Source organism: Peromyscus leucopus, chromosome 20 (genome assembly GCF_004664715.2).
Source record: "Peromyscus leucopus breed LL Stock chromosome 20, UCI_PerLeu_2.1, whole genome shotgun sequence".
Taxonomy (NCBI): Eukaryota; Metazoa; Chordata; class Mammalia; order Rodentia; family Cricetidae; genus Peromyscus; species Peromyscus leucopus.
Window position 1 is genome coordinate 2888152 of NC_051080.1, and position 26583 is coordinate 2914734.

At 53.8% G+C, this 26583-nt stretch overlaps 2 protein-coding genes across 9 annotated transcripts in view; one reads left to right on the forward strand and one right to left on the reverse strand.

Annotated features, from left to right (window-relative positions):
* Positions 1-1394: 1394 nt before the first annotated feature.
* Positions 1395-3746, forward strand: LOC114696545 (transmembrane and death domain protein 1-like). The gene has a single exon (XM_037197356.1). It carries the CDS (start codon positions 2270-2272, stop codon positions 3167-3169), a length of 900 nt encoding a protein of 299 aa, XP_037053251.1. The 5' UTR covers positions 1395-2269; the 3' UTR covers positions 3170-3746.
* Positions 3653-26583, reverse strand: part of Scn8a (sodium voltage-gated channel alpha subunit 8) — a 184150-nt gene continuing 161219 nt past the window's right edge. For all 8 annotated transcript variants that reach the window (XM_037197355.1, XM_028874539.2, XM_028874541.2 and 5 more), the window contains 6 exons: positions 21806-22090; positions 19531-19584; positions 18992-19129; positions 17986-18090; positions 15502-15772; positions 3653-9935 (listed from right to left, as the gene is read on the reverse strand). In XM_037197355.1, coding sequence (XP_037053250.1) covers positions 8788-9935; positions 15502-15772; positions 17986-18090; positions 18992-19129; positions 19531-19584; positions 21806-22090 — 2001 coding nt within the window. In that variant the 3' untranslated portion in view covers positions 3653-8787. The remainder of the gene's footprint in view (positions 9936-15501; positions 15773-17985; positions 18091-18991; positions 19130-19530; positions 19585-21805; positions 22091-26583) is intronic.

The following is a 26583-nucleotide window of genomic DNA, read 5'->3' on the forward strand; positions in this document are numbered from 1 at the left end:
GGCTGTGGCTCTGGGTTTCTGTCTCTTCAGCAAAAAGTAATGGGACATTGCCGTTCACTCCATGCCAGCGTTTGTCCATTGCTGGCCTGAGGTCACTTAAAAATCCTTCCCGGCTGTCACTGTAGCCCTAGTCTCTGAAGCACACGGAGCAGCGCAGTGTGAGCATGTTGGAGGATGAAGGGAGCTGAAGAGGAAGAGAGGCCCTCAGGAGCGTGACCACAGCCCTGGTTGAGGTGAGGGGTCATACTTGTCTTCCACACGGTGGAGGGCAAGGTGTGGAGACATCCAAAGCCCAGTGTTTCGGGCCACAGGAAGGCCTTTGTCCATTTCCTCACCTTCTTTCAGTCTCAGTTATCTCCGACAGCTCACGATAGACCGAGAGGTGGGAAAACTCGGGGCACCGGGAGCTCTGTGGAGAGGCTGGGACCCACTGCTGCCCCAGGGCTTTGCCTGCCGCAGGCCAAGGGGAAGTGTGCTGGGCTCCCTCTCACTCTATGCGCAGGAGGCAAAGCCAGAAGCATCCTCCGGAGAGACAAGTTGACTATTTCCAGGATTCAAAGAGCCCTGCCTTTTGGTCGTTGGTGGTCCAGATGTGCCCTCCTCCAGTTATCATGTACCTATTGAATGATGTCATTGTGGGTGCTGAGTAAAACCAAGCTGCCAGGGACACCCCTGGGAACCCGTAGTGGGACCAGGCTCCCAAGCAGACCATATAAATACATAACTATAATATAGAAGCAGGGAAGGGTGCTGGGAGAGGGCGGGTCCTCGCAGGTGGCACAGTTGTCTGGTTTTGATGCAGTCACTGGGGACTTCTGTTGAGTAGACCCTGGTATTTCTAGAAGAGTGGTCCAGTGAAGAACGCCCAAGGGGAGCCAGGAGGTGGTGGCCCACACCTTTAATCCCAGCACTCAGGAGGCAGAGGCAGGCGGATCTCTGTGAGTTCAAGGCCAGCCTGGTCTACAGAGTGAGTTCCAGGACAGCTAGGGCTACACAGACAAACCCTGTCTTGAAAAACAAGGGGGAAAAAAGTGCCCAAGAGGGCTGGAGAGATGGCTCAGCAGACAGAGTGCCTACCATGCAGATGTGGAGACCAGAGTTTGGATCCCCAGCACCCGTGGAAATGCTGGGTGGATATGGCAGCTCACCTGTAATTCTAGCCTTTGGAAGGCTGAAGTAGGGCTTCCCTCAGAGTAAGATGGCTAGCTGGATTAACCCTGTCAGTGAGCTCTGGCTTCAACTGAGAGACCCTGATTTGGTGGATAAGGCAGAGGGATCGAGCCCATCAGCCTCAGGCCTGTACTAGTTTACATACAGGTGCCCCCACACCACACACAGACACACGGGGGGGGGGGGAAGTACCCACAAGTGACAAGTCAGGAACCTCCCCAGATAGGAGGGGTAGAGGTCAGCAAAACATGGAGACTGGAGAGGGCATTGTTGACATCGTTCATGTTTGTTACAAGAGCATAAAATGGGGACAGGAGTGGGGGGGGACACCTGAGGTTGGAGGAGTCAGGCGGGACCCCAAGCTACCCTCAAGCCTCTGCATGTAGGTGGACAGGTGGCTGTGGACAGGGGCCTGCTTCGCAAGAATTCACACACTGAGTCCACAAACCTCTGCTGAATATACTGGTCACTATCGGGGCAACGCGGGGACCTCAGTCTCGTGGGTGAGGCAGTAAAAAGGTCTAGCTGCAGTGTGTTGGGCATGATGGTGGGGGGGGGGGATACTTAGAGACGGGGCTATGATGTGTGTGGACAGTGTGCGTGGCTCCCCGAGGGCATGAGGTAGCAGGGTCCACCATGGAAGCCGAATTGCGGGACTGTGGGGCCAAATCACAGTCAAGCCACCTTGGGAACAGATGTGTTAGGTAAGTGGGGGGTCCAGTGTGTGGGGATGGGAGAAGATGAGGGTTTAATCTAGCAGACGTGGGAGCATGCCGAGAGAATCTGGACCTTGGCTGCAGAGCGTCCAACCCTTCTGATAGAAGTCGAAGGATAACAAATGAATTAGACTAGGGTTTCAGTGGGTTTAGATTAGGCCCTTGAATATAAGACCCGGACTGCCACCCAATCCCCGCCCTCCACCGGGGGAGAGGGCTGCTAGGAGCCGCTTTCCCCTAGACTCAGCGTTCAGCTCTGTGGCCCCCGCGCGGTGGCTGACTTCTCTCGGCAGGAACGTCCGCGTTCCACGAATGTCCCTCGCCTCTGCGCCGCCACAATCCCCAGCCTCGCGGCATTCGGAAGCCCTCCTTCAGGCCGAGCCATGGCGTGGGCGCTGGTCCTGGCGCTCTGCAACCGGGCGCTGGCCCCCGCGGGCGCGCTGGACGCCATGGGCCCTCACGCGGCCGTCCGCCTCTCGGAGCTGCTGACCCCGGAGGAGTGCAGCCACTTCCGATCGCTCCTCCAGGCGCCGGAGCCCGACGTGGACGCCGAGTTCGCCCGGCTCTCTGAGGACTGGCTGGCCCGGCCCAAGCCGCCCACAGCCTCTCCTGGAGCGCAGGGCACCGTGGGGCAACGGCGGCGGGCGGCAGCCGGGCAGCCGTCGGAGGGACCGGAGGGCGCGCCAGCTGGGTCCGGCGAGGTGTCCGACGGCTGCCGCGAGGCGCTGGCGTCCTGGTTGGCCGCCAAGGCCCCCGCCCTGTCGTGGGACCGCGTGGCCCGGGCCCTACGGCGCAGCGGCCGCCCGGACGTGGCGCGGGAGCTGGCCAAGAACCTCCACCAGCAGGCGACGTTGCAGCTGCGCAGGTCGGGTGCGAACTACGTGCAGCCGCCGGTGGCCCCGGCCCCCGCCCCGGCCCCCGCCCCGGCCCCGGCCCCGGCCCCCGCCCCGCGCGAACGTCGCTCCGCGGTCTCCGTGCCCTCCTGGGACGATCTCGAGCTGATCGTGGAGCGCCTGCCGCAGCCCCCGTACACGCGGAGCCCAGCAGCCTGGGTCGGGCCGCTGGCGCTCGGCCTCCTTGCCGGCTTCGTGGGCGCACTGGGCACCGGGGCGATGATCACTGTGCTCACGCTGTGGATCACCGGCGGCGACGGCGACCCCGTTCGGCCTTGCGCCCCCGGCCCGCCCAAGCCGGTCCCCGCGCCCTGCGGCTGGGAAGCAGAGCCGCTCCTGCCCCCGGCCTGGACGCCGCAGGGACCCTCCCCCGACGGCCTGCCACTGTGAATCCCCCCCTCCAGCAGCGCCCCCCCCCCCCAGCAGCCGCCCCACTATAAAGTTTCCAAAGGCGGTGGAGGGCGCAGTCTGTCGCCGAGTGGATGGAAACGGGCGTCGTGGGCCTCGGGAGCCGGCCAGGCGTCCCCAGCGCTGCCCAGCGTCCGCCCGCCGAGCCACGCTTTTGGACACACTCTTGTATGCATTCCGTGCCAGGAAGCTGCTCACCACTCCGTAAGGGGCGCGGTGGGGACTCTTGAACCCAGAGCCGACTGGCCAGTCTGCGCCCCAGAGGCGGTGCGGGTGCAGTAAGGAGCTGGGGCCCCGCTGGGGTGTGCCGCGCCACTCCTCCGGAAGGCCCAGCGGGAACCTGGCACCTCCCCCGCCCACCTCCGAGGGATGAGCCAAGCCCTGGAGAACCCGCAGCCAGCATCCTATGGCCAGGGGATCGGGGCGAAAGCCGCGACAGAAAGACAAGCCAGTCCAAGAGGAGAGTTGAAAACAAGATTGACGTAACCCTTTATTGCAAATTCTAAAGTAAAAAGATGTACAGTACAAAGTAAAATTGAAAATTCAGACTATAAACTTCCGATCCGCTTATACATTCTCGTTTCTCAAGCATTTCTGCCATTTCCGCATAAACAACAGGGACGAGTGGAGGCGGGGAAGGAAGGAGATACAGCAAGGGGGGAAAATTGTAAGAATCACGAACCCCAGAAGCAAGTGCAAGGAAAGACATTTCTCGACCTGCTGTCCTGGCGATGGGAAGCGGGGATGGGCTGGAGCAGTGCAGTTTAAAATGGCTCTCAGAATAGCAGCGTTTATGGTACTAGTTCATCTTCCTCAAGTCCACAGTATGCTTTGCCCTTCCCTGGCGCCTTGGTCTCTGTATCTCAGATCGCTTTACAAAACACCTAGTTAAAGCCTCACAACACCCCTGTGAGGTAGGTCAGTATTATTACCCCCATTTTACAGATGGGGAAACTGAGGCACAGAGAGGTTAAGTGACTTGCCCAAGGCCACACAGCGAGCCAGTGGTCAAGCTAGGGGATGGAACACAGTTCTGTCCCTCTTCTGGAACCACTGGGCCACGCTCCCCTTTACCTATGTACATTCTTCATACACACACACACACACACACACACACACACGCACGCACGCACGCACACCACATGTGCACACCTGCCCACTTCGCCCCACTTAGCCTCTATGTACAGCAAACAGGGGCAGGGGCAGGGGCAGGGGCGCCTCAGGAGTGTTTTGATGGAGGAAACCTTGAGAAGAGGAGCCAATTAGCACTAGCCCAGTGCAAGTCTTGGCCTCACACCCAGACTTCCTCTTTTCCCGACGCCCCCTGCCCCCGACTGACTGGCCGGCAGCTGATTCTCTAGGGGGTGGGGGAGTACCTGAAAATGAACGAAGCTTTTTGCAAAACTTTGGGCAACGTCTGAGAAAAGAAAGAGGCATCGTTCCGGAGGATGCCCAGGAATCAAGTCACTAAGTCCGAACCCTCCACAGAAGGCCTGGAGGCTGGGGCTGAGGACAAGGTGGGGACTGACCTACCAGCCAATCTCTCCAGGCAGAGTGGGCACTTCAAGACCTCCTGAGTGTCCCCAGACCAGGAGACACGGCCTGGAGAGGGGTGTCCCCGCCCCTGCACACACGTGAAGGGGACGGCCCCAGCCTGCTGGTCTGGTTATGGGAGTGGATGAAGGGCAGGGCCCAGCACTAGCTAGCGGAGCGGAAGCTGCTCGCCTCGCCTTGCGCTAGCTTTGGGGGACGGGGGTAGTTTTTTCTGAAATCATTTCCATGAACGAGGCAGAAGTTAGGCCAGTCCAGCTGGGTTGGCTGAGGTCATCTCTGGGGGCTCTGCTGGGTCAGGCAGCTGAGGGAGGGGTCCAGCCTAAGGGGTAATGCCACATGCAACCGGCAGCAGCGTCCTGGGGGTCGGGACCTGGCTGTTCTCTGCAGTCTCTACTTAGCCAGAATTGGGAGGCTCTGGTTCCTCTCTCCTCTTCCCAAATGCTCCAGGGTCCCAGCTCCCAGACCCCTTCCAGAACTCGAGAATGGGCAAGTCGGACAACAGACACAGCCAAGACGGGCTTCCCTCGTGTGGTAAGAAGGGCCATTTTTATTTTGTTTCCTTCTGGCTTATAGTAATTGACTGCTTTGAAATCACGTCTCATTTAGCGCAGCGCTGGCCTCCATGCGTTCACTAGCACTCTACTGATCTTGTACAGTTTACATTGGTGGTGGAGATCAAATGAAAGAGGCCCTTTGGGCTCGGTTTGCCAGGGAGCTTGTATCTCTCTGCCCACAGCTTCAAATGCGTAAGTGATGGCGAGCAGGCCACTCTGGCTCTCACCCTCGGCTCGGCTTCCCAGTCTCCTCACCCTAAGCCACAGGGAAGTTAAGGAAGAGGGGAGTGTTTTCACGGTGTGACCAGCAGTCAGGGAGGCTCCTGCTCAGGGGCTTTGGCTCTGCATTTTAAATGAACAGCATCACATGACTTTTTGCTTTTTGTCCTTTTTATTTTTATTTTTAAAGGAGGATCGTGGAATATAAATACTGCACCAAGGACCCGGCTACAAAAAAATAAATATTTATATTTATATATCTATATATATATATATATATGTGCAGTGGTACTGGCTGCTGCTGCTCTTTGATTGGTGGGCTTCGTGAATATCTGGCAAAGCGTCGCCACTTGCTCACTCTGTGAGGACACGGAACAAAACAAAACGGAACCAACCCGGAACTGCCATAGCCGACCGATTCTTTAGGTTCGATGCCTGTTAACTGCGGGTGTGAACTGCTGGTGATGGTGTGGTTCACAAGAAGTGTGGAGCAGGATGGAGGGAGAGCGAGGGAGGGGGAGTGGCCAGGTGCAGGGAAGGAGGGGGAGGGCAACAGGTGGGGAGGTCTAATCAGTGGGCGGAGGCGTGAGATCCCGAGGCGGGTGGAGGGAGGGACGCAGGGAGGGAGGGATGCAGGGAGGGAGGGAGGGAGGCGGCGGCCTGCTGGGCTGGGTCAGGAGGGTCAGATCTAGGCTCTAGTAGCTTAAGGACATTCCTAGCATGGCGCTTGGTGCTCCTAGCAAGATCAAATAGCTGTTGCCCATCTCAAGATCTAAGAACAATGATTAAGTTTAGCCAAATCTTGCATAGAAGTGGTTAGAATTTATTGCACATTGGAACAAAAATATATATTTTTTTGTTGTTTTGGAAAAGACCATTAGCAATAAAAAATTTTTTGTCTGTCTGTCTGGTTGGGGTGTACATTGGCTGACAGCATCTAGTTCTAAGAAGAAAGGAAAGTATAAAAAATAAAAATAAACATGACAATGGCATAAGCCAGAAGCCATTTCCTATTTAATAAGTTAGTAATTTGTATTTACAAAAGGCATGCCAATAAAATAAAATTATATATTACAGTATTTATAATTCTCTTAAAAAGAATAACCACACACGTCAGCTTCTGTTTTGTGCTGTTTACGACGTCACGCGCCTGTACGTGGTTCTCTACATTCGTCCTAGCAGCAGTGGCCTGGCCACACTTCCCGAGCAGGTCTCGGCACGCTTAGGACAGCAGGACAGTGTCTACCGGTCCCACCAGAGGAAGCTCTGCTCACCGGCTGGCTGTGGTTAGTTCTAGGCGAAACTAGTCAAGGGGACTGTGAGGTCACATCCAAAGTGCTGCCGCCACCGCAGGCAGGGCAGACTGGCCTGACGGGTCTAGTGGTGGACTGCTCGCTTCCTTCCCTCCGCCCTGTGCTCAGGAAGGATGGTGCTGACTTGGTTCCCAGAGACTTTCTAACACTCAAGTGCAGCATCTTGGCTTTGAAGCCTTGTGTTCAGGGGAGACACCCTGGACTAAGAGCTGGCTTCTGCAGAGCAGGAGATGGGATGGAAGCCATGGCGCTCTCCCAGAAGTCATCCCCTGACGACAGTGGTCAGGCCACTAAGCAGAAAGCAAGGTGGGCAGAGAGGAAATGCCAGGGAAGCCGCAACACCCGAGAGGATGACTCAAGTCCCTTTCTCACAAAAGCCAGCGCAGTGACAGGACCAAGCGGGCTCGGTCCAGAGCAGCCCCACCTCTATCTACCTCAGGTCCTGCTAGGTACCGTCATCTGAAGACCATGAACGGAAGAGCCCGCAGCCATACCCCAAGCAACACTGCTGCCCTTACCCAGCCCTGGACAGCTGGGAAGGGGAGCCCTGCTGGTTGGAGGAGGGTGATGGAGGCAGGAAGGACCAGGAGATGAAGCATGTGAATCCCTCTGCAGGTTCAGAACCCCTGAACCCCTTTCCACATCTCCCTGAGCCTGAGAAAAGCCATAATGCAGACAGACATGACACCGAATGAAGTGAGCACCCCATAGTCCCCAAAGAAAGGTTTCTGTAAGTCCCCCAAAGGCCTCCTAGAGATACATGCTACTTGGAATAGCACTTGTATCTCTACCCAGTGACAGTTCTCCAGGAGGAAGGCTAAACAATCGTTAGAATATTGCAAGATACAAATGAACTCTTTTCCTATTTGTTTTTTTAGCCCTAGGATTTGGTTTTACAGTGACATTAATAGTACAAGCCATTCGGGGCCAAAGTCTCCCCAGGAACTGGACAGAGCAGCATTAGATAGTTTACCTTGCAAAATGTGCAGCAATGGCTGTATGTTGAGATGTCTGTTAAACATGTACACACAACGGATCCATCTGCTTGTTGGGTTGGATTGTTTCTGGTGGTGGTGGTGGTGGTGGTGGTGGTCAATTGGTTAATTATGTTTCCCTACCCAGAGGTGTATGAAAGACTTCTAAGAACTCAGAAAGAATTGCAGCCGGTATGGAACTCTTACCATTTCTCCAAATACAGTGAACGGTGCAGGGCTGGGTCCTGTCCAAAGGCTGACCCAGTGCAGGGGACAGGATTAATAGTGTCTTGTGGTGTATGGATCTCATGCATGACTTCTGATCACGGCATGCCATCATGCAAATCATTTCTACGCATTGAACGAGCACAGTATTTGGAATTGGCCTGAGCAAGTCCTCCTCAGCCTGAAAAAACCTGATTGTTTCCCCCACCCATCTCCAAACCACGTGACGCCCATGTGGAGAAGATGCTGCTTATGTCAAAGAAAACAGACAATTAGTGACATAGGCTGAATGTGTGTGTGTGTGTGTGTGTCTGTGTGTGTGTGTTTCTTTTTGCTGCTTAGCTTAACTAATGTAAGAATGCAAATATTGTTTGCATGAACAAACAAACTTTTAAAGTGATGCTTTCTGCTTCTGAGAATCAACAAATGAAAAAATAAAATCCATTTGGCTGCCACGGCAGCCGCCTCTGCTCTGTGTCCTGTTAGTGTAGTCCTAAGTTGCATTGACTGAGTGTGGAACATGCAGTAACCACCTGCCCAAGCGATAGAAAATCTTGAGTCCAGGGAGCAGGGTCCTTTGCCCTTGGCAGGTCACTGCTCCAGATGCGGCCGACCGTGTCCCGTGTAAGCAGACTACGTTTGGTATAGGTCTTCCGGTCCAGCGTCTCCACAGCTGCTCTGCATCCGCGAGATTCGGGAGTCTGTAAACAGGCTTTCGCGTGCCAGGGCTAAGCGGGTGTAAGCGTCCCTCCTCGCTGTCTCTAACACTTGGACTCTCGGACCTCTTTTCGCCTCTTGGCTCTTTCCCTTCTTCCTTCCTCCGCCCGCTGCTGCTTCTCCTTGTCGGGTTTCGTCACGCTGTCGTAGGAGGGGAGGGAGGCCGTGGACGGGGTGCTCCCCCTCTTCTCCGGGTGTGTGCCTCCGTTCTCCAGCTTGTTGGAGGTGATCTTTCTGCAGATGAAGCCCCGGCGAGCCAGGTGTCCTCGGTAGGCGCGCTGCAGGACCACGGCGGACACCTCCTCCTGCTTGCGCCGCAGAGTGGTTGTGATGGGCTCGTAAGACACTTTGGAAGGGTTGGACGCCACAAACCGCTCCTCCATCTGCTGCCGCAGGATGTCCAGCTCCCCGCTGTCTCCCAGGACCCGCTTGGTGAAGGCGAAGAGGATGTCCAAGCAGTGGATGCGGTCTCCGCTGACCATGGGCAGGTCCATGGCGATGAGCTCGATGGTGTTGGGCTTGGGCACGCGGAGAGGATGCTCCAGGGCGTCGGCGAAGTCGGCCAGCTTACAGTACTCGATGAACTGGGTGGCGTCGGGGTCGAACTTCTCCCAGATCTCGTAGAAAGTCTCAAAGTCATCCTCGCTCAGTGGGTCAGCGCTCTCCTCTGTGGCTACACTAAAGTTCTCCAAGATGATGGCGATGTACATGTTCACCACGATCAGGAAGGAGATGATGATGTAGCTGACAAAGAAGAAGATGCCCACGGAGGGGTTCCCGCAGTCCCCTTTGAAGCCGCTGCCTGGGTGTTCCTTGTCCAGGCTGCAGTCGGGGGGCCGGTTCAGGATCGGCAGCAGCAGGCCGTCCCACCCAGCCGAGGTCGTGATCTGAAACAGGCAGATCATGCTGTTGCCAAATGTCTCAAAGTTGAACATGTCATCAATTCCAGCCTCGTGCTTGACGTATGCGAAGTTGGACATCCCAAAGATGGAGAAGATGAACATGACCAGGAAGAGCAGAAGGCCAATGTTGAACAGGGCAGGCAATGACATCATTAAGGCAAAGAGCAGGGTGCGAATCCCTTTGGCGCCTTTGATCAGACGCAAGATGCGCCCGATGCGGGCCAATCGGATGACTCGGAACAGGGTTGGGGAAACAAAGTATTTCTCAATGATATCAGCCAGGAACATTCCTAAAGGAGGAACAGAGGACGCCGTTACGGAGGACAGAGACACCCTTCCCTCCTCTTACCTGGCATTATGAAACGTAGAAGTTCAAAGGGCATGTAAAATGAGTGCCTTTGACTCGAGCTGAACCCTCAAACTAAAATAATTACACCTTCTAAACATATAGAAAAGTAGAGAACACCAACATGAACCGTGTTTAGCAAACTTAACAGCGGCTGGCACCTAACCCCTGAGGACCCGGACACCTCAGCGGCTCTGGTGTTGTTAGTTTTACTATGTGTGAATTCATTAAAAGCAGGGTGTCCTCTATGGTTAGGAGATGATACAGGATTATCTTTCTAATGTATAGGTTTCAGAGGTTGGTTTTTTTTTTTTTTTTCTGCAAGACTGTTCCTTCAGATGAAAATGACTTTACATTATCCCTTCCTGTGACCCAAACAAAGCAGATCTGTGTTTTCCTTCTGGGAGATCCATTTATTCAGTGTGTTCACACACAGCTTTTTGAATGCTCTCTACGATGCCATTGGGGTTTCTAAACTGTGAACAGGGAACGAGAGGTCCCGGTTCCCCTGCGACACATACCCTTTGACTTCCATGTCCTAATTATTCTGCTAATGCTACACATTTTCGATGTATCTTATTCTTGGTTTGCTCCTCACCCCCCAGCTCCTCATGAGGGTGTTAGCCTCGGAGATTTAAGGAGGCTGTCCAGGGTGGCCTTCCACTTGGTGCTCTGAGATTGTGGGCTGGAAGGTGTAAACAGGCACCAGTTTCGAAGCAGGAGGTGCAGGAGGAATTGCAGGCAGAAGTGGAAGAAATGGACAAGCGGGCGTCCTCTGTGTCCACGCCTACGTGACCCGCCTCAGGCAGACTTAAAGGAGCAACAGAGCGGATTTCAAGGAAGACTGCAGAAGGGAGCGGAGACGGAAGGGCCAGAAGGGAGGGCTGGAGGAAGCAGGGCTGCTCTGTCCATGCAATGCTGCTTTCTGCCTTCCACGTGCTAGGAGACAAGATGAGCATCCGTGCACACGAAGCTCTTAACCACTGAAGTGTCTCTTAGCTATAAGAGTTCGTAAGTATTGTGACTTCAGCTGCAGAAAGCTCAAGAGTCTCTCATTTGAAGGTTTTAAGCCAGGAAAGTGGGGCTGGAGAGATGGTGCAGTGTTAAGAGCCTTGTTGTTCATGCAGAAGACGCAGGTTTGATTCCTAGCACCCATATGGTGGCTCACAACCATTCGGAACTCCAGTTCCAGGGGATCCAACATCTTCCTCTGGCCTCCGGGGTATTGCATGCATGTTGTGCATGGCCATACATGCACACAAAATACCCACCACAAAATAATAAAATAAAATTTGGGGCTGGAGAGATGGCTTAGTGGTTAAGAGCATCCACTGCTCTTCCAGAGGACCTGGGTTCAGTTCCCAGCACCCATATGGTAGCTCACAATTGTCTGCAATTTCAATTCTGGGGAATTTGACACCTTCTTCTGACCTCCTTGGATACCAGTCAAACATGTGGTGCACATATGTACATGCAGGCAAAACACATAAAATAAAATAAACCAGGAAAGAATCTCGCTTTGCGGGAAGGGAAGGAGGCTGAGCCTGGAGAGTGGCAGGCACTCTCCTCCTCAGAAGCTGTGATCGATCTCCTGGGGCAGGTGGATCTCCTGGGGCGGGTGGATCTCCTGGGGCGGGTGGATCTCCTGGGGCGGGTGGATCTCCTGGGGCGGGTGGATCTCCTGGGGGCGGGTGGGCGCTAGGCCCTCAGCCGCCTCCTTTCCTCCCCTTTGCTTCCCAGTAATGTAAGTAAAAGAGGTAAGGTTGCAGCAGACACACACACAGGCAGGCTGCAGCAGACACACACAGGCAGGCTGCAGCAGACACACACAGGTAGGCAGGCTGCAGCAGACACACACACACAGGCAGGCTGCAGCAGACACACACAGGCAGGCTGCAGCAGACACACACACACAGGCTGCTGCAGACACACACACGCAGGCAGGCTGCAGCAGACACACACAGGCAGGCTGCAGATACACACAGGCAGGCTGCAGCAGACACACACAGGCAGGCAGGCTGCAGCAGACACACACCCGCAGGCTGCAGCAGACACACACCCGCAGGCTGCAGCAGACACACACACACAGGCTGCTGCAGACACACACACTCAGGCAGGCTGCAGACACACACACACACACGCAGGCTGCAGCAGACACACACCCGCAGGCTGCAGCAGACACACACAGGCAGGCAGGCTGCAGCAGACACACACACGCAGGCAGGCTGCAGCAGACACACACCCGCAGGCTGCAGCAGACACACACAGGCAGGCTGCAGCAGACACACACACACAGGCAGGCAGGCTGCAGCAGACACACACACGCAGGCAGGCTGCAGCAGACACACACCCGCAGGCTGCAGCAGACACACACAGGCAGGCTGCAGCAGACACACACACACAGGCAGGCAGGCTGCAGCAGACACACACACAGGCAGGCTGCAGAGAGCCCACAGCACTTGACAAAGGCTTGAGGGGTGAGTGGTGTCCCCAGCAGAACCATGAAGCGGGTGCTCAGGTACTTCACAGACCAGTTCATTTTAACTCCTCTTACTTAAAAAATATATTTTTAGGGCCTGGAGAGATGGCTCAGAGGTTAAGAACACTGGCTGCTCTTCCAGAGGTCCTGAGTTCAATTCCCAGCAACTACATGGTGGCTCACAACCATCTATAATGAGGTCTGGTGCCCTCTTCTGGCCTGCAGGGACACATGCAGGCAGAACACTGTATACATAACAAATAAATAAATCTTTAAAAAAAAAAAAATATATATATATATATATATATAGTACATTTTATTGTCTGTGTGTGTGTGCATGTGTCTGTATATGCTTGTGTGTGTCCGTGTGCACATGATGTGACACTGGTGTGAAGGTCAGAGTGGGCCGTGGAGATGAAGTTCGGGTCGTCAGGCCTGGCAGCGAGGGCCTTGACCCACCGAGCCATCTCACGGGCCTTCCTTTTACTTTTAAAGAGAATTTCTATGCTTTTCCTTTCTGAATGGATTAACAGTTGATAAAAATCTCCACATTGAAAGCCTCGATATCGCTGTGTTAGAGGACGGTACAACCACGGCGTGACTCGTCTGCACTTCCTGTCGTCTTTAGTGTTTTGGCAAAAGTGTCCATGTGCAGTAGGCAAGGGTCACATGTTTCAGAGAAGCTGGGAGCACGCATTGGCTGAGGCTGGCCTTCACTCAGAGGTAAATGCTCGCTCTCCAGCCACAGGTCTCGGGAACCTGTCTGGGCCTCAGTTCCCTCGACACTGTCAATCGACACACAGGACATCAGAACGGCCACGGCTTGCAGCATGTTCCGTTAAGACGTGAGCCGCCTTTGTTACTCACACAGTCAAGTAGAAGTGGGCAGTGGGGGCTGGAGAGGCGCTCAGCATTTGAGAGCACTGGCTGCTCTTGCAGAGGACCTGGTTTGGTACCCAGAACCCGCATGGTGGTTCCCAACCACTTGTGACTCCAGTTCTCGGGGATCCAACACCCTCTTCTGACCTCCACAAACACCAGGCACACATGTGGTGCATAGATACACATGCAGCAAAACACTCATAAACAAGTCTTTTTTGTCTGTTTAAGACAGGGTCTCATTCATTATATAGCCCTGGTTGTTCTGGAACTTGCCATGTAGACCAGGCTGGGCTTGAACTCACAGAGATCCGCCTGCTTCTGCCTCCAGAATGCTGGAATTAAAGGTGTGCACTAGCACACCTAACATGAGTAAGTCTTCAAAAGAGAAGGAAAAGCCCGACAGTATGGGAACCAGACTTCTTCACTGCCAGACTCCCTGGGGCTCATCTCAGAAGGTGAACAGGCACAGTGACTTTCAAAAGGGAATCTTGGTGTCCCTGTCACCACCAATAATTTAGCTTAGGGATTCTTTCCTTGGGGAAAAAGTGTCCCATGACTCAGTGTTCCACACGCTAACACGTTTTTGGACAAAATTGGAGGGTGGCATGGGTTAAGAGGGGTCATCTGCTGTGGTATCCACAACCACTAACCTCAGAAAACCAGGTGCACCTGGCGAGGCTCTGGGACCAAGGCAGGAACACACACCTGGGGTGCCTTTCAAGAGGGCAGCCTGTCCTGAGGACAGCCCATAGCTCGCATTTCTCTCTTCACCCGCCAGGACTTCACCCCTGCTGTGTTTTCAGGTTGAAGGAACATGAACTTTGCGGCCACCTTGACTTCTGCTTCTGCCGGGTGACCGGGTGACCCGGCTGACAGCGAAGTTAAGACGAGCGAGTTCTGGTGCCGCTGTAAGGTCCCAGTGAGACAACTCGGGGGGACTCTCCAGCCGCACTCTGTCACCACTGCCTGCCCCAGAGTGCAATCGCTGTCTACCTCAACAGTCTCCAGTCATTCTTGACCACTTCATACTTCACTACAGCCAAGCGTGAGTGTGTATGTGTGTGTGAGTGTGCGAACGTGTGCCTGTGCGTACGTGCATGAGTGTGACTGTGTGCACGGGCGTGTGTGCATGCGTGCGTCTGTGTGTGTATGCGTGAGTGTGAGTGTGTGCGTGAGTGTGTGTGCGTGTGTGCGCGTGTGCGTGTGTGTGTGTGTGTGTGTGTGTGTGTGTGTGTGTGTGTATGAAGACCACAGGTCAACCCTGGGTGTCATTTCTTAGGTGCTGTCTACCTTGTTTTTCGAGACAGGGTCTCTCACTGGCCAGCCAGTGCGCCCAAGGGACCTGTCTCTGCCTCTCCAGTGAAGGGGTTATAAGTGTGCACACCATCCCCAGAACATGGGTTCTGGGGATCAAAACCAGGTCTTCATGCTTGTACAGCGGACTGACCAGTTTCACGTCAACTTGACACAAACTAGAGTTATCAAGAGGAGGGAGCCTCAGCTGAGAAGATGTTTCCACAGGCTGTGGCTGCAGGCAAGCCTGTAGGGTGTGTTCTTAATTAGTGATTGACGGGGGAGGGCCCAGCCCATTGTGGGCGGGGCCACCCCGGGCTGGTGGTCCTGGGTTCTATAAGAAAGCAGGCTGAGCAAGCCATGGGGAGCAAGCCAGTGAGCAGCCCCCCTCTGTGGCCTCCACAGGTATCAGCTTCCTCAGGTTCCTGTCCTCACTGCTGCTGATGGTGAACTGTTACACGGAGCAGTGAGGGGAACAAACCCTTCCATCCCCAGGTCACTTTTGGTCATGGGGTTTCGTCGCAGCGACGGAACCCTAACGAAGTCACACGGCAAATCACTTCACACTGGCCCATCTCCCCAGGCCACTGCCACACTTAAAGAACAACCTTCTTTTGCCTTTCCTGGTAGACTTGGAATCCCTTGATTCCAAGAAATCAAATTTCTCTCTTGCCTCTGAGATGCAGCAGCATTTGCACCCCAGAGGGCTGGGAGCCCTCAGGAGACACGCGACCCACGTGATCACGTGATCTGCCGGCAGGCCTGTGAAGACTGGGGAGTCGGCACCGGCAGGATAGGAGAGGCACCCCTCCCTGCCTGGGTCCCGCCCGCCCGTCCTCGGGCCCCGCCCACTCACCCACGATGGAGAGGATGACCACCACAAAGTCGAAGATGTTCCAGCCGATGGTGAAGTAGTAGTGCCTCAAGGCAAACATCTTGAGCACGCACTCGCAGGTGAAGAAGATGACGAAGACCAGGTTAATCCAGTAGAGGATGTTCTCCATCTGCTTGCTCTGGGTGTCCGTCTCCACCATCATGGTCACCATGTTAAGGCAGATGAGCATCATGATCACAATGTCAAAGGCTTGCTGAGTGACGAAATCAAAGACGATTCCCTGGATTTTGTTCTGCGAAGGAAAGATAGGCAAGTGTTCACGGAAAGTATCCACGGCAACCTATAGACCCACAGAGCCGCTGCCCAGCCCTTCCTGTGGCCCTTGTCGCCTGCTCAGGGACGGTGGCCGGCGTCCCCAGTATCTGTCAGGGGCCTGACAGCCTGCATCCGGGTAGCTGGGCTCAGCGCGTCCTCAGGCACCATCCTGCTCTCCTGAGTGCATGACTTCACCACACGGGAGGCCTTCTTCCTGGCCAGCTGCCGCCTTCGTCCTGAATTCCTTCCTTTCCGACACAGGGAGCAGGGGAGCCGGGCCCAGGCCTCCGTCACCATCTCCACTCACACTTCTTCACCAGCTCTCCTGATGACTCCTGAGAGTGCCGACTTACCATGCCCTCCCCGAGCACCCAGCTCATTCCTCTCCATTGTTCATCTCGGCTCTGAAGCCACAAAGCTGGGGGTCGTCCTTGCCTCTCTCAGCCCCAAACACAGTCAGTGGCTTTGAGGCCAGGTCTCCCTCTGTGCTACAGCCTGGCCTGCAACTCAACGATGCGGCCCATGCTGGCCTGGAATTCAAAAGCCGTCCTTCTGCCTCAGACTCCAGTGTGCTGGGACCACCGGCCCAGATCTGAGCAGACGTGCGTGTGCGCGCGTGCGTATGCATGTGCATGCGTGTGCGTATGCGTGTATGCGCGTGTGTGTGTGTGCAAGCGTGCATGCATTTGTAATGTTTATAATAGTTATTTTACAGATTTGTTTACATTTAATGTGGATGTATGGTATGTGTACACATGTACCCGGAGAGGAGACCGTGGCCTCGGGTCCCTACAGGCGGTTGTGAGCTGCTGACAGGATGCTGCAAGCAAACCCTGGACCTCTGCAAGAGCAGTCCACGTGCTCAGCTGAGCCATCTCTCCAGGTCCCATGATTTTTGTACTTTAACGTGGAATGAAACCGGCTTGGCTTCCAGATCCAGGGAGCTTGGGAAACAGCCTTTCCTGTTCTCTGTATTTCCATTGCTGGCACCAGGTGCAAAGCCTGAACGTGAAGGAAACGGCAGCATTCTCGCTCTTAAAAGTTCCAGAGTGGACTGGAGAACACCCAGGAGAGAAGTGAGGTGTGTCCCGAGACCAGCGAGGGAGCAGGACCTCCCGAACATGGGCAGCGCCATCCCGGCGGCCGGGGTCCAGGTGGCACAAAGGAGGAGCCAGCTCTCGCTACCTCCCCTCTGCCCCCTGGTCATGGGATGTAAGCGGCCCTGCATACATCCTCCCTGCTACATGTTTAGGGCCCAGCAGCTGAGAAAATATTGACCAAACCTTAATGCTCTTGTTATCTGAAAGATGATCTCACTATGTAGCTCAGGCCGCCCTCTACTTTGTGACACTCCTGCCTTGGTGCCACCATGCCTGGATACCAAATCCTGAACAGGGAGAGGAGGGCCACTTTCCTTCACCTTTGGCAGTGTGCTGCCGCACAGGAGGGCTCCCAGCCCAGGCCAAGCACTAATAAACCGGCTTCGCCCCGGTCCCTGGCTGATGATGTCTCATTGAGTTGTGGATGGGGATCCTCTAGGAGAGGACCAGCAGGCACCACCAGGCAGCCAGCCAGTCACTTCTCTCTGCTTCCTCCGCAGTGACCCTAGTGTGTCCTCTCCACCCAGATGTGCGGCCAGCCTGCCTGTAGTGGGGTTAGTTTAAGATGTGCTACATTTGCTTATGGAACATTTGTTTAATGATGCAAAGATGTGTTGCAGTTCTTTTATGTTGCATTTGTTTAACTCGTGAAGCTGTGTTACTTTGTCTGTCTTAAATACCTGATGGGCTAATAAAGCGCTGAACGGCCAATAGCAAGGCAGGAGAAAGGATAGGCGGGGCTGCCAGGCAGAGAGGATAAACGGGGGGAGAGATCTAGGGAAGAGAGTGAGGAGCGAGAAAAGGAGAAGGAGAGGAGGATGCCAGGGGCCAGCCACCCAGTCACAGCCAACCACAGAGTAAGAAGGAAAGAAAGATACATAGAATAAAGAAAGGTAAAAAGCCCAGAGGCAAAATGTAGTTAAAGAGAGATGGGCTAATTTAAGAAAAGCTGGCTAGAACAAGCCAAGGTAAGGCAGGCATTCATAAGTAAGAATAAGTCTCCATGTATTTATTTAGGAGCTGGGTGGCAGGTCCCCAAAGAGTTAAAAAAAAAAAAAAAAAAAAAACTACACCTGCCCAGAGTACTTACCAAAGGGCGGGGGATGGGCTTCTGGGGTTTCTTGGAGCCCAGCTTCTTCATGGCATTGTAGTACTTCTTCTGTTCCTCCGTCATGAAGATGTCCTGACCTCCAAAGTAAAGGAAGGATGAGGAAAGCTGAATTAGAACCGGCTTTGGCGGCTGGACCGAGCGCCCACGGTCCAGAGGATGGACAGGCTCTCCTTCTAAGGTCAGCCTGGGGGAGAGCGCTCCTGCAGGGGTCGCTCCTGGGGCAACTACCCAGTGTCAGCTTGGGCGTCTGGGGTCTGCCAGGCCATGCAGTGAGACAGGACTGTCCGACCACAGGCTCTCGGGGCAGGATGTGGAGAGCAAGGGACCAGAGGACAGTCACACCAAGGGGAATAAAAATGTATTGTTTTGTGATCCTGGATGGCCTGGAACTATGAAGAGAGATCTATCTGCCTGCCTCTGCCTCCTGAGCACTGGTGTTAAAGGTGTGCACTGCACTGCCGTGCCCAGTGCACACCTCCCAAATATTAAAAAAAAGAAGATTTGTGATAGGACACTCACTTTTGATGAAATTTAACATTTGGAGCTTGTGGTTCTTTCGACTCACCAGACAGACTGAACGTATAAACGAGAGTAAGTCTGCCATCCAGTTTGCTCTGGAAGAACCATGACCCATGTGGGGCAAGCGAGGGAATGAACCCTGAGGGCTTCAAGACCCCACGGGGCTATGGGCGCCAGGGGTCACGTGACAAGCCCTGCCTCTCACCACAGCCCTCTGGTGGAAAGCCCCCCAGGAGTGGCCTCGGGAACTCGAGGAAGCAGGGAAACGTTTGGTAAACCACACACCGCCAGATTCAGCCCCACGCCAAAGGGGTTGGCTGGGGCGCCCGCCGGACACAGGGGCCAGCGCTACCGTGGGGTGGCGGTCTGAGCTTCCGAGAAAGACAGATCCGCTCTACAGACGAGGCCAGAGCGCCTGTGGTCTGGGTTGACCTCTGGCCACTGGCAAGGCGGGGAAGAGACCTATCTTTTTCTTCTGTTGATTGAAGTTGTCAATGATGACGCCGATGAAGAGGTTGAGGGTGAAGAAGGAGCCGAAGATGATGAAGATGACGAAGTAGATGTACATGTAGATGTTGTCCTCATACTTGGGCTGCTCGTCCGGCTGTGGAGGGAGAGGCGCTCACGTCAGGTCAAACACGCCAAGGCTGCTGGCCCTGCTCTCCCTTCCTGCAGCTCACAAACTGGGGGCGGAGGCCTCGTTCTCTCTGCTCCCTGGGTCCACCGGGGATCAGGGACAGGGAAGCGAGGGGGAGGGAGGGCTCCTCCTACCCTTCCCCTCGGGGGGGGGGGGGGGGGGGAGACTAAGGGTGGTCGCCGCTGCCGCCAGGGTCAAGTGAACAGCATGAACAGCCGTGTGCGAGGAGGAAAAGGATCTACCGTCAACAGGACAAGCGGTCAGTGTCCAGAGAGACACTTCAGGTCCTCCACTCTTCCCTTGACGGTTTACCATGCAGTCGCTTTCTGTCACTTAAGACGGTCACGTTTCACCACCCATGTCCTTACCTTCCGGGAATCTACAGCTGCGTACATGATGTCCATCCAGCCTTTGAAGGTTGCCTGGGAAACAGAGTCAGTCATTAGACTGTGCCTGTTAGGGAGTGGTCGGGAGTCAAGGTGGGGTCCCGACGGCCAGGCTTAGGTTTGGCAAGAATACAGGATGGGCAGGTACAGTGTACGTGGACACAGGAGTCGCTTTACCGAGGAAGATTCTAAGCAGGCTCTGAGATTCCCTGAAAATATCACCAAATTGATCCAGACAGCGCTGACTGGACTGACGTTTGCCTACAGGGCCTGAGCGCGGAGCCCACGGCGACACTGGGGACCGGCCACCAAGGAGTCACTCTTTCGCCGGGAATCCAATAAGCAAGGGTCTAAAATCCCCACAGCTGCACTAAGCAGGCAGACCCACAGGCTTGGAACTCATCCTCACTAAGACACCAGGCGGCCCTGTGACCGGCTTCTTCCCAGGCGGCCCTCTCTCCTTCAGCTGCTAGAGCTGGCGTGACGTGACAGTCACCAGCTGTGCAATGCTGCAAGCACAGGCCTGTGCACACCGGGAGTGAACACTTGCACGAACGGCTGGCTGCACGCACTGGGGGTGAACACTTGCACTAGGGGCTGGCTGCACGCACTGGGAGTGAACACTTGCACTAGGGGCTGGCTGCACGCACTGGGAGTGAACACTTGCACTAGGGGCTGGCTGCACGCACTGGTGGTGAACACTTGCACGAGCGGCTGGCTGCACGCACTGGCAATGAACACTTGCACTAGGGGCTGGCTGCATGCACTGGCGGTGAACACTTGCACTAGGGGCTGGCTGCACACACTGGCAGTGAACACTTGCACGAGCGGCTGGCTGCACACACTGGCGGTGAACACTTGCACTGGGGCTGGCTGCACACACTGGGAGTGAACACTTGCACGAGCGGCTGGCTGCACACTGAGTTTCTGGCGCCGCTCTGATTCCAGTCACAAGCTCAAATTCCTTCTTTAATTAGCTAACTATTTTGTGGTGCTAGGGATTGAACCTAGGGCCTTGTCCATGCTAGGCAAGGGCTCTACCCTTCCATTACAGCTTAAACCCAAGGAGCGCCAACTTTTTTTTTTTTTTTTTTTTTTTTTTTTTTTTTTATGTGCATTGGTGTTTCTGCCATGGGTCCCCTGGAACTGGAATTACAGACAGTTTTGAGCTGCCATGTGGGTGCTGGGAATTGAACCCGGGTCCTCTGGAAGAGCAGTCAGTGCTCTTAACCACTGAGCCGTCTCTCCAGCCCCCAAGCCCCAACTTCCTAACCTGTGACAGGCCAGCAAAGGCACCATCATGGGACAGGAATGCAGAGCATCCCAATAACTTCCCTTCTGCTGCATCGAACAGTGAGTGTGTCTCATGGTTAGCTGGGCGGGGCACTTTGCTGCACTATTACATTTCAAACTAACAACAACTGAATGACACAGGCATGGTAATAACAAAATCATGGAATAACAATTACCTTAATTAACTGTGTGCTAAGCATTGTGCTGAGATATTTTTTAATCACAAATTCTCTTAATAACTAGGCACGGTATCATTATCTAGATTCACCAAAGGGTCACAGAAGTTGAGCGATCTGTCTCGAGTTACACATCCAGGACACGTTAGTGTGCCAGCTCCACACCTGCCCGAGGCAAAGCCCACCAGCTCTCCCTGCCGCACACGGTCTCATCCAACAAACGGTCCAAGCATTGGTGAGGGGGCAAGAAAGCGAGGGACGGCAGAACAACACACCCACACCCACCCACGTCCGGGGCTGAGCTGCAGGGCTGGCCAATCCTTAGTACTGTCCCCAGGGCTTCCTACTCTATCAAACTGGCCTCTGAATTCATCATCTCCCCTTTAGCTGCACACTCCACCTCGGGGAGAGACGGTCCGTCTAACACAGTGGTTCTCAACCTTCCTGATGCTGTGACCCTTAAAGACAGGTCCTCATGTTGCGGTGACCCCCAACCACAAAATCATTCCATTGCTACTTCACAACTGTAACTTTACTACTGGTAAATAACACTGTTCTGCGACCCCACGGGGGTCGGGACCCCCAGGCCGAGAACCACCGCTCTAGCACCTTTTCCCACTGCAGCATTTCCAGGGGCTGCTCAGCAGGTTCTCCCGTGAGATCGGGGAAGCCAGGGGAAAGGTATTTCCCTGAAGCTGACTTGGGGAAGGCACGTTATCAAGGGCCCCGGAGAGTGAGCCTGACTCGGGGAGCAGGGTTGAGAAGGTCATCTGTGCAGTCTCACTCACCACCTGCAGAAGGGCCAGGTACCCTGCCCCCACGTTGTCAAAGTTGATCTTCACGTTCTTCCACCGGATCTCCGTGTTGTTGCCCTCCATGAGCTTTTCACAGTCAGTTTTATTGTTGACGATATCAATTTCAAACCGGATTTCAGAAGTCTCATTAAAGCAGTAGTGGTACTTTCCCGCGAACAGGTTGACTCCCATGATGCTGAAAATCAGCCAGAAGATGAGACACACCAGCAGCACATTCATGATGGAGGGGATGGCGCCCACCAAGGCATTCACCACCACCTGCATTGGAAGGGGGAGGGGAGGCTGCTGAGTGCTGGCAGGAAGTGGAAAGGCACATTCTTTTGGTTTCCAGGAGGGGAATGGTATTTCTGTGGCTTTTCTGGCAAGGAAACACTATTTTTTTTTTTTTTTGCAACTGGTGTTAACTGGACAGGTCCACAGGCAGGACCCCAGATGTCTAAGTCTCTGTACTATATTTGAGTGAATTTTAATAAGTTGTGTTTTACTTCAGTTTATACAAATTCCCCTGCTCAAGCTGACTCATTTTTTTCTAAGCACCAACCTGGGACCAGAAAAAACGATTTCTTAGTCCAGTCTCCCTCCTTTTCAACTGACCAAATACACCCCTCAGGGAGATCTGAGCAATTGCAAGCTCACGAGAAGCCTTTCAACAGACATTCCCCCTCTGAAAAACAAGACACAATTGTTCAGAGTCAGAGTGCCGCCCTCTGGGTCAGCACCGTACGGAGTCTTACAACTATGCAAGGCAGTTATCTCTTTCAGGCAACAGCTGAGCATGCAGATTTTGCAGGCTCAAGGAAGAAGAAAAAGCTATATTCCCTCTACCAAACAGTTTGGATAAATCAGAGCAGACGCGAGTCTCCCTCAAGGTCCTTTGCTGCTCTGCCTCTGCCTTCTTACGCCTCTGCTCGGTCCAGGCCTCAACTCATTCTTCACAGTTTTAGAATTCAAAATGGCTTAAAGCTTTCTGGGGGATTTTGGGTTAGATCACTGCTCTTGAAACTAAAAAGACTGGCATACTGTTGAAAAAAATTAGTAAGTAAAGCTCAGGAACTAAGTTAGAAAAACAAAGAGCCTTTAGGAGTGGAAGTTTCCTGGGTTTTGCATTATGCTGGAGGCAGCCAGGCGGCACCTCCCATCACATCACGAGCTTATGAAGTAAACATTGGCGGTTGTGGGGCATCGATGCCTTGAGCAGAGCTGCTGAGGCCCAGAGCTGCCGAGGCCCAGAGCTGCCGAGGCCCAGAGCTGCCGAGGCCCAGAGCTGCTGAGGCCCAGAAAGGCTGTCTCGACAGTTTCTGCCTCAGACTGTACTCATGGAAGACATGGCCGAGAAGACATCTGCTCTGCCCCATGCTGAAAATAGCTGGCGCCTCTCTCCCTTCTAGATCATTCATTTTGTGATTCTCCAATTCATACATGAAGGTGTTTAGACTGGAAGGCAGTTGTTTCTTAATTCTCAGACCAAGAAATCTCTTATAGACCAAATAGTCAGTACTACAAATGTCTAATCCTTCAAGCAAGGGCACCCAGAATTCTTTACTCTGGAGATTCTCCATGTTATTCTGTGCACTTATTAAAAGTGCTGGATAATCGGATGTGACTTTTACCTCCTCATTCTATAGTTTTCACCTTTTGGTGGGAGCATCAAAAAGCCATGAAATGTGGAAAGGAACAGGAGAAGGGGATGATCCGCAAATGGACAGCTGCTTCCCAAACAGCAGGAGCAGATTTCGCCAGGTTGTGCTAACTCATGTGTGTGGTAGCATCGTCACAATGGAGCTCGGGCACACCATGGTGTGGGGCAGAGAGCTGCCCCCCCGAGGCGCGGGGGGGGGGGGGAGGAGCCTGGAGATGCCGGATTTTCACGGCAAGCCAGCCTGTCGTCTGCTCTGTGAATCCTTCCCACTACAGGGTGTTGCCCAGCTCCTGTCAACCCCGGTCTGTGCTGGTCTACAAAGGTGCCCACGTGTTACAGTAAACTACGGGTGCCAGATACTTAGAGCAAGGGAGAACTAGCTAACCAGGGGTGATCTCTCTGAACCTTTGTTTTCACAAGTCTGCGGCTAATCTGAGCCTCACTGCTCACAGCATACAAAAATCCTATCAAATAAGAGGTATCTGTAAAACGTACTTTTCCCTCAGTGCTGGGACCTGAACCGAGGCCTTACACATGCTAGGCAAGGGTTTTTCCTCTAAGCATAGTCTTGGCCTCTGCAGTGGAGTTTTATTTTATTTTTGTTTTTTGGTTTTTTTGCAGCAGGGTTTCTCTGTGTAGTTTTGGTGCCTGTCCTAGAACTCACTTTGTAGACGAGGGTGGCCTCAAACTCACAGAGATCTGCCGCCTGGCTCTGCCTCCTGAGTGCTGGGATTAAAGGCATGCACTACCACTGCCTGGCATAGTTTTATTTATTAATCACAACTACTGGAAAACTCCTCACCTTAGTTTTACAAATAAAACAGTCAACAGGTTTGGTGGAATTTACTCATGGCTTCTCTCTGCTGTGGACACTGGACACTGAGTGCTAAGCTGTGGAGCAGAATGAACTGTGCTCCCGAAGGACTGGCACCGTGGTGTTCTCAACAGCCACAAGGCAAGAAACCAGGCTCCCCTCTCCTGGAAAGTACCCTCCTAATGACAATGTTCTCACTCGACACACTGCATTGCGCCCTCTGCTCTCTGGGTACGTCACACTGCCCTAATCATGATGAAATCTATCACTGGTAGAAGCTAGATTTCTACAGCTTAGACACACAACTCAAGGCTGGGTTCTAGAAACCTGTAAGACAGGTTACATTTTTCGAAGGCAGCTTATACTTGGCGACTGATACAAATATAACTTAGTTGACGAGAAAACCCCACTGGATGTTAATGCTTACATTTTTTACCATCCCCAGACTGCCCAGGACACTACTCTCGCCCGTAAAACTCTGCAAAGTCTGTGAGATAGCTTTGAGCATCTGGCAGAGGGAACATGGCTTTAATGAGAACTATGTACCAACAACAGAGAGGCATGCATGTTTCACAGCGGTAAACCCCCTCGGAGTTAACAGCAAGGTCTGAAGGGTACACACTACGGAGGAGAGAGGCCAGGGGCGGCTGTTCCTTTGCCAACAGCAGGGCTGTTGCCATTTCTGGTCTTTGGTTTGAGGAAGGAGAGGAGACTGACGTGAGTACCCCAGGACAGCTAGGGTGACATTCCCCTTTCAGGTGAAGGGCGGAGCCTAGGAGCGGAGCAGCACAGTGACAGTGGAGCCCATCTGCGTGGATGGCGGCCAGTGGGTCACGGCTTCTTAGCTGAGTTTTAGGTGGCATCTTGCAAAGGCTGGCATGTTGAAGAAGCCAAGCTACCGAATGAAAACATACACCCCATGGGAAATCCTACTTGAACAAACACAGGTACTGCTGGGTACCTTGCTGTACATGTAGCTGGCATGTATCTTGCAGATACTCTTCCTGAGAAGGGCTGGCAGGCCCCAGGGCAGGTCCTCTGAGCTCTCTCCGCTTGCCCAAAAGACCAGTCAGTACTGCCGCTGACGGAGAGTGGCATCTCTGCCCCTTCCCCACACTGAGGACTACTGCTCCAACTTGCAGCTTTGGGCTCTCAGTGGCCCACATATATATTACCTTAACCAAAACCAGCTAGGTAGTTTAAAAATGAAACTCCCTCTTGAGCTGATCATCTATTCTGGACTTTGGGCTTCTTATCTACTTGGGAGTTGGCAGGTCCAAGTTTTGGGGGGAATGGCAAATGAGAGAGAGGTGAGGGAAGGTAGGGAAGGAGTGAGTGGGGGGGGGGGGAGGTCACCGGAAGGATTCCTGCATCTGGAACTCAAACCACTTTCTCTGAGCAAATGCCTCCAGCTGATCCATGACGACTGCTTTCGACACAGTGACAGGAATGAACAGCCAGATGAGAGATTTCCTAGTGCCAGCTGGGCATGCTGGGGGCAGTCTGTAGGCAGTGGCGACCTCCTTTAGGAGGCCTGGGGCCCTTGTTAGGGACTCAGCTTAGTACTGCAATAGATGCCTTTGAAGGAATGGTCATGGCTGCGCCCTCTCCAGAGGCTTCCCGCCACCGGGTGGACTATTAACTCTAGAACTACCCAGGCTTATTCTCTTATGGAAAACTCGGGCAGGCGGGGGAGCAGAGACAGGCATCTTAGTCCTGCTTCTCACACCGTGGCCATTTCCATCATCGACCGAAGCAGCACACGGTAGGAACGGTGTCTGGCTTACCCACACGCTGGGACCTCTCTTACTCGTGGGAGCAAGACCTAGAATTCCTCTTCAAATAGAATAAATTTACTGCCCTGGAACTGCCCTTCCTGCAGAAGGCTTCCGGAGGGCGACTGAAGGTTCACGTTTAGTAAGCGGAACTGCCACTCTGCTATAGAATAAACTCGAGGCAGACAGCATTTGTTCAATACTCTAAAATAATAAAATTCCTAAGACCCTGCAAGAGTTTCCCCTTCCTGTACAGCTGTGGACTAGTGGCTAGGGTCACAGAGGATGAACGGGCACAGCAGCACTGTCCTGGTCTCTAGCTTTGCCCGTCAGTCTTACGTCACGTGGACCACTGCAACTGCTCCACTTCCATGCCTACGCTCGGACATGTGCACATTTAAAGACATCCTCTGGCTTGCTCTCCTGCATGTATGCAACGTCTAAAGTGAAGTGAGCTTTCTTGGGCCCCGTAAGTATAACCGGCCCCTCTGATTGGCACAGGGCAGCTATCACCACCAAACTG

Coding starts and splice junctions, on each gene's coding strand:
- LOC114696545 (XM_037197356.1), top strand. CDS start 2,270: ATGGCGTGGGCGCTGGTCCTGGCGCTCTGCAACCGGGCGCTGGCCCCC.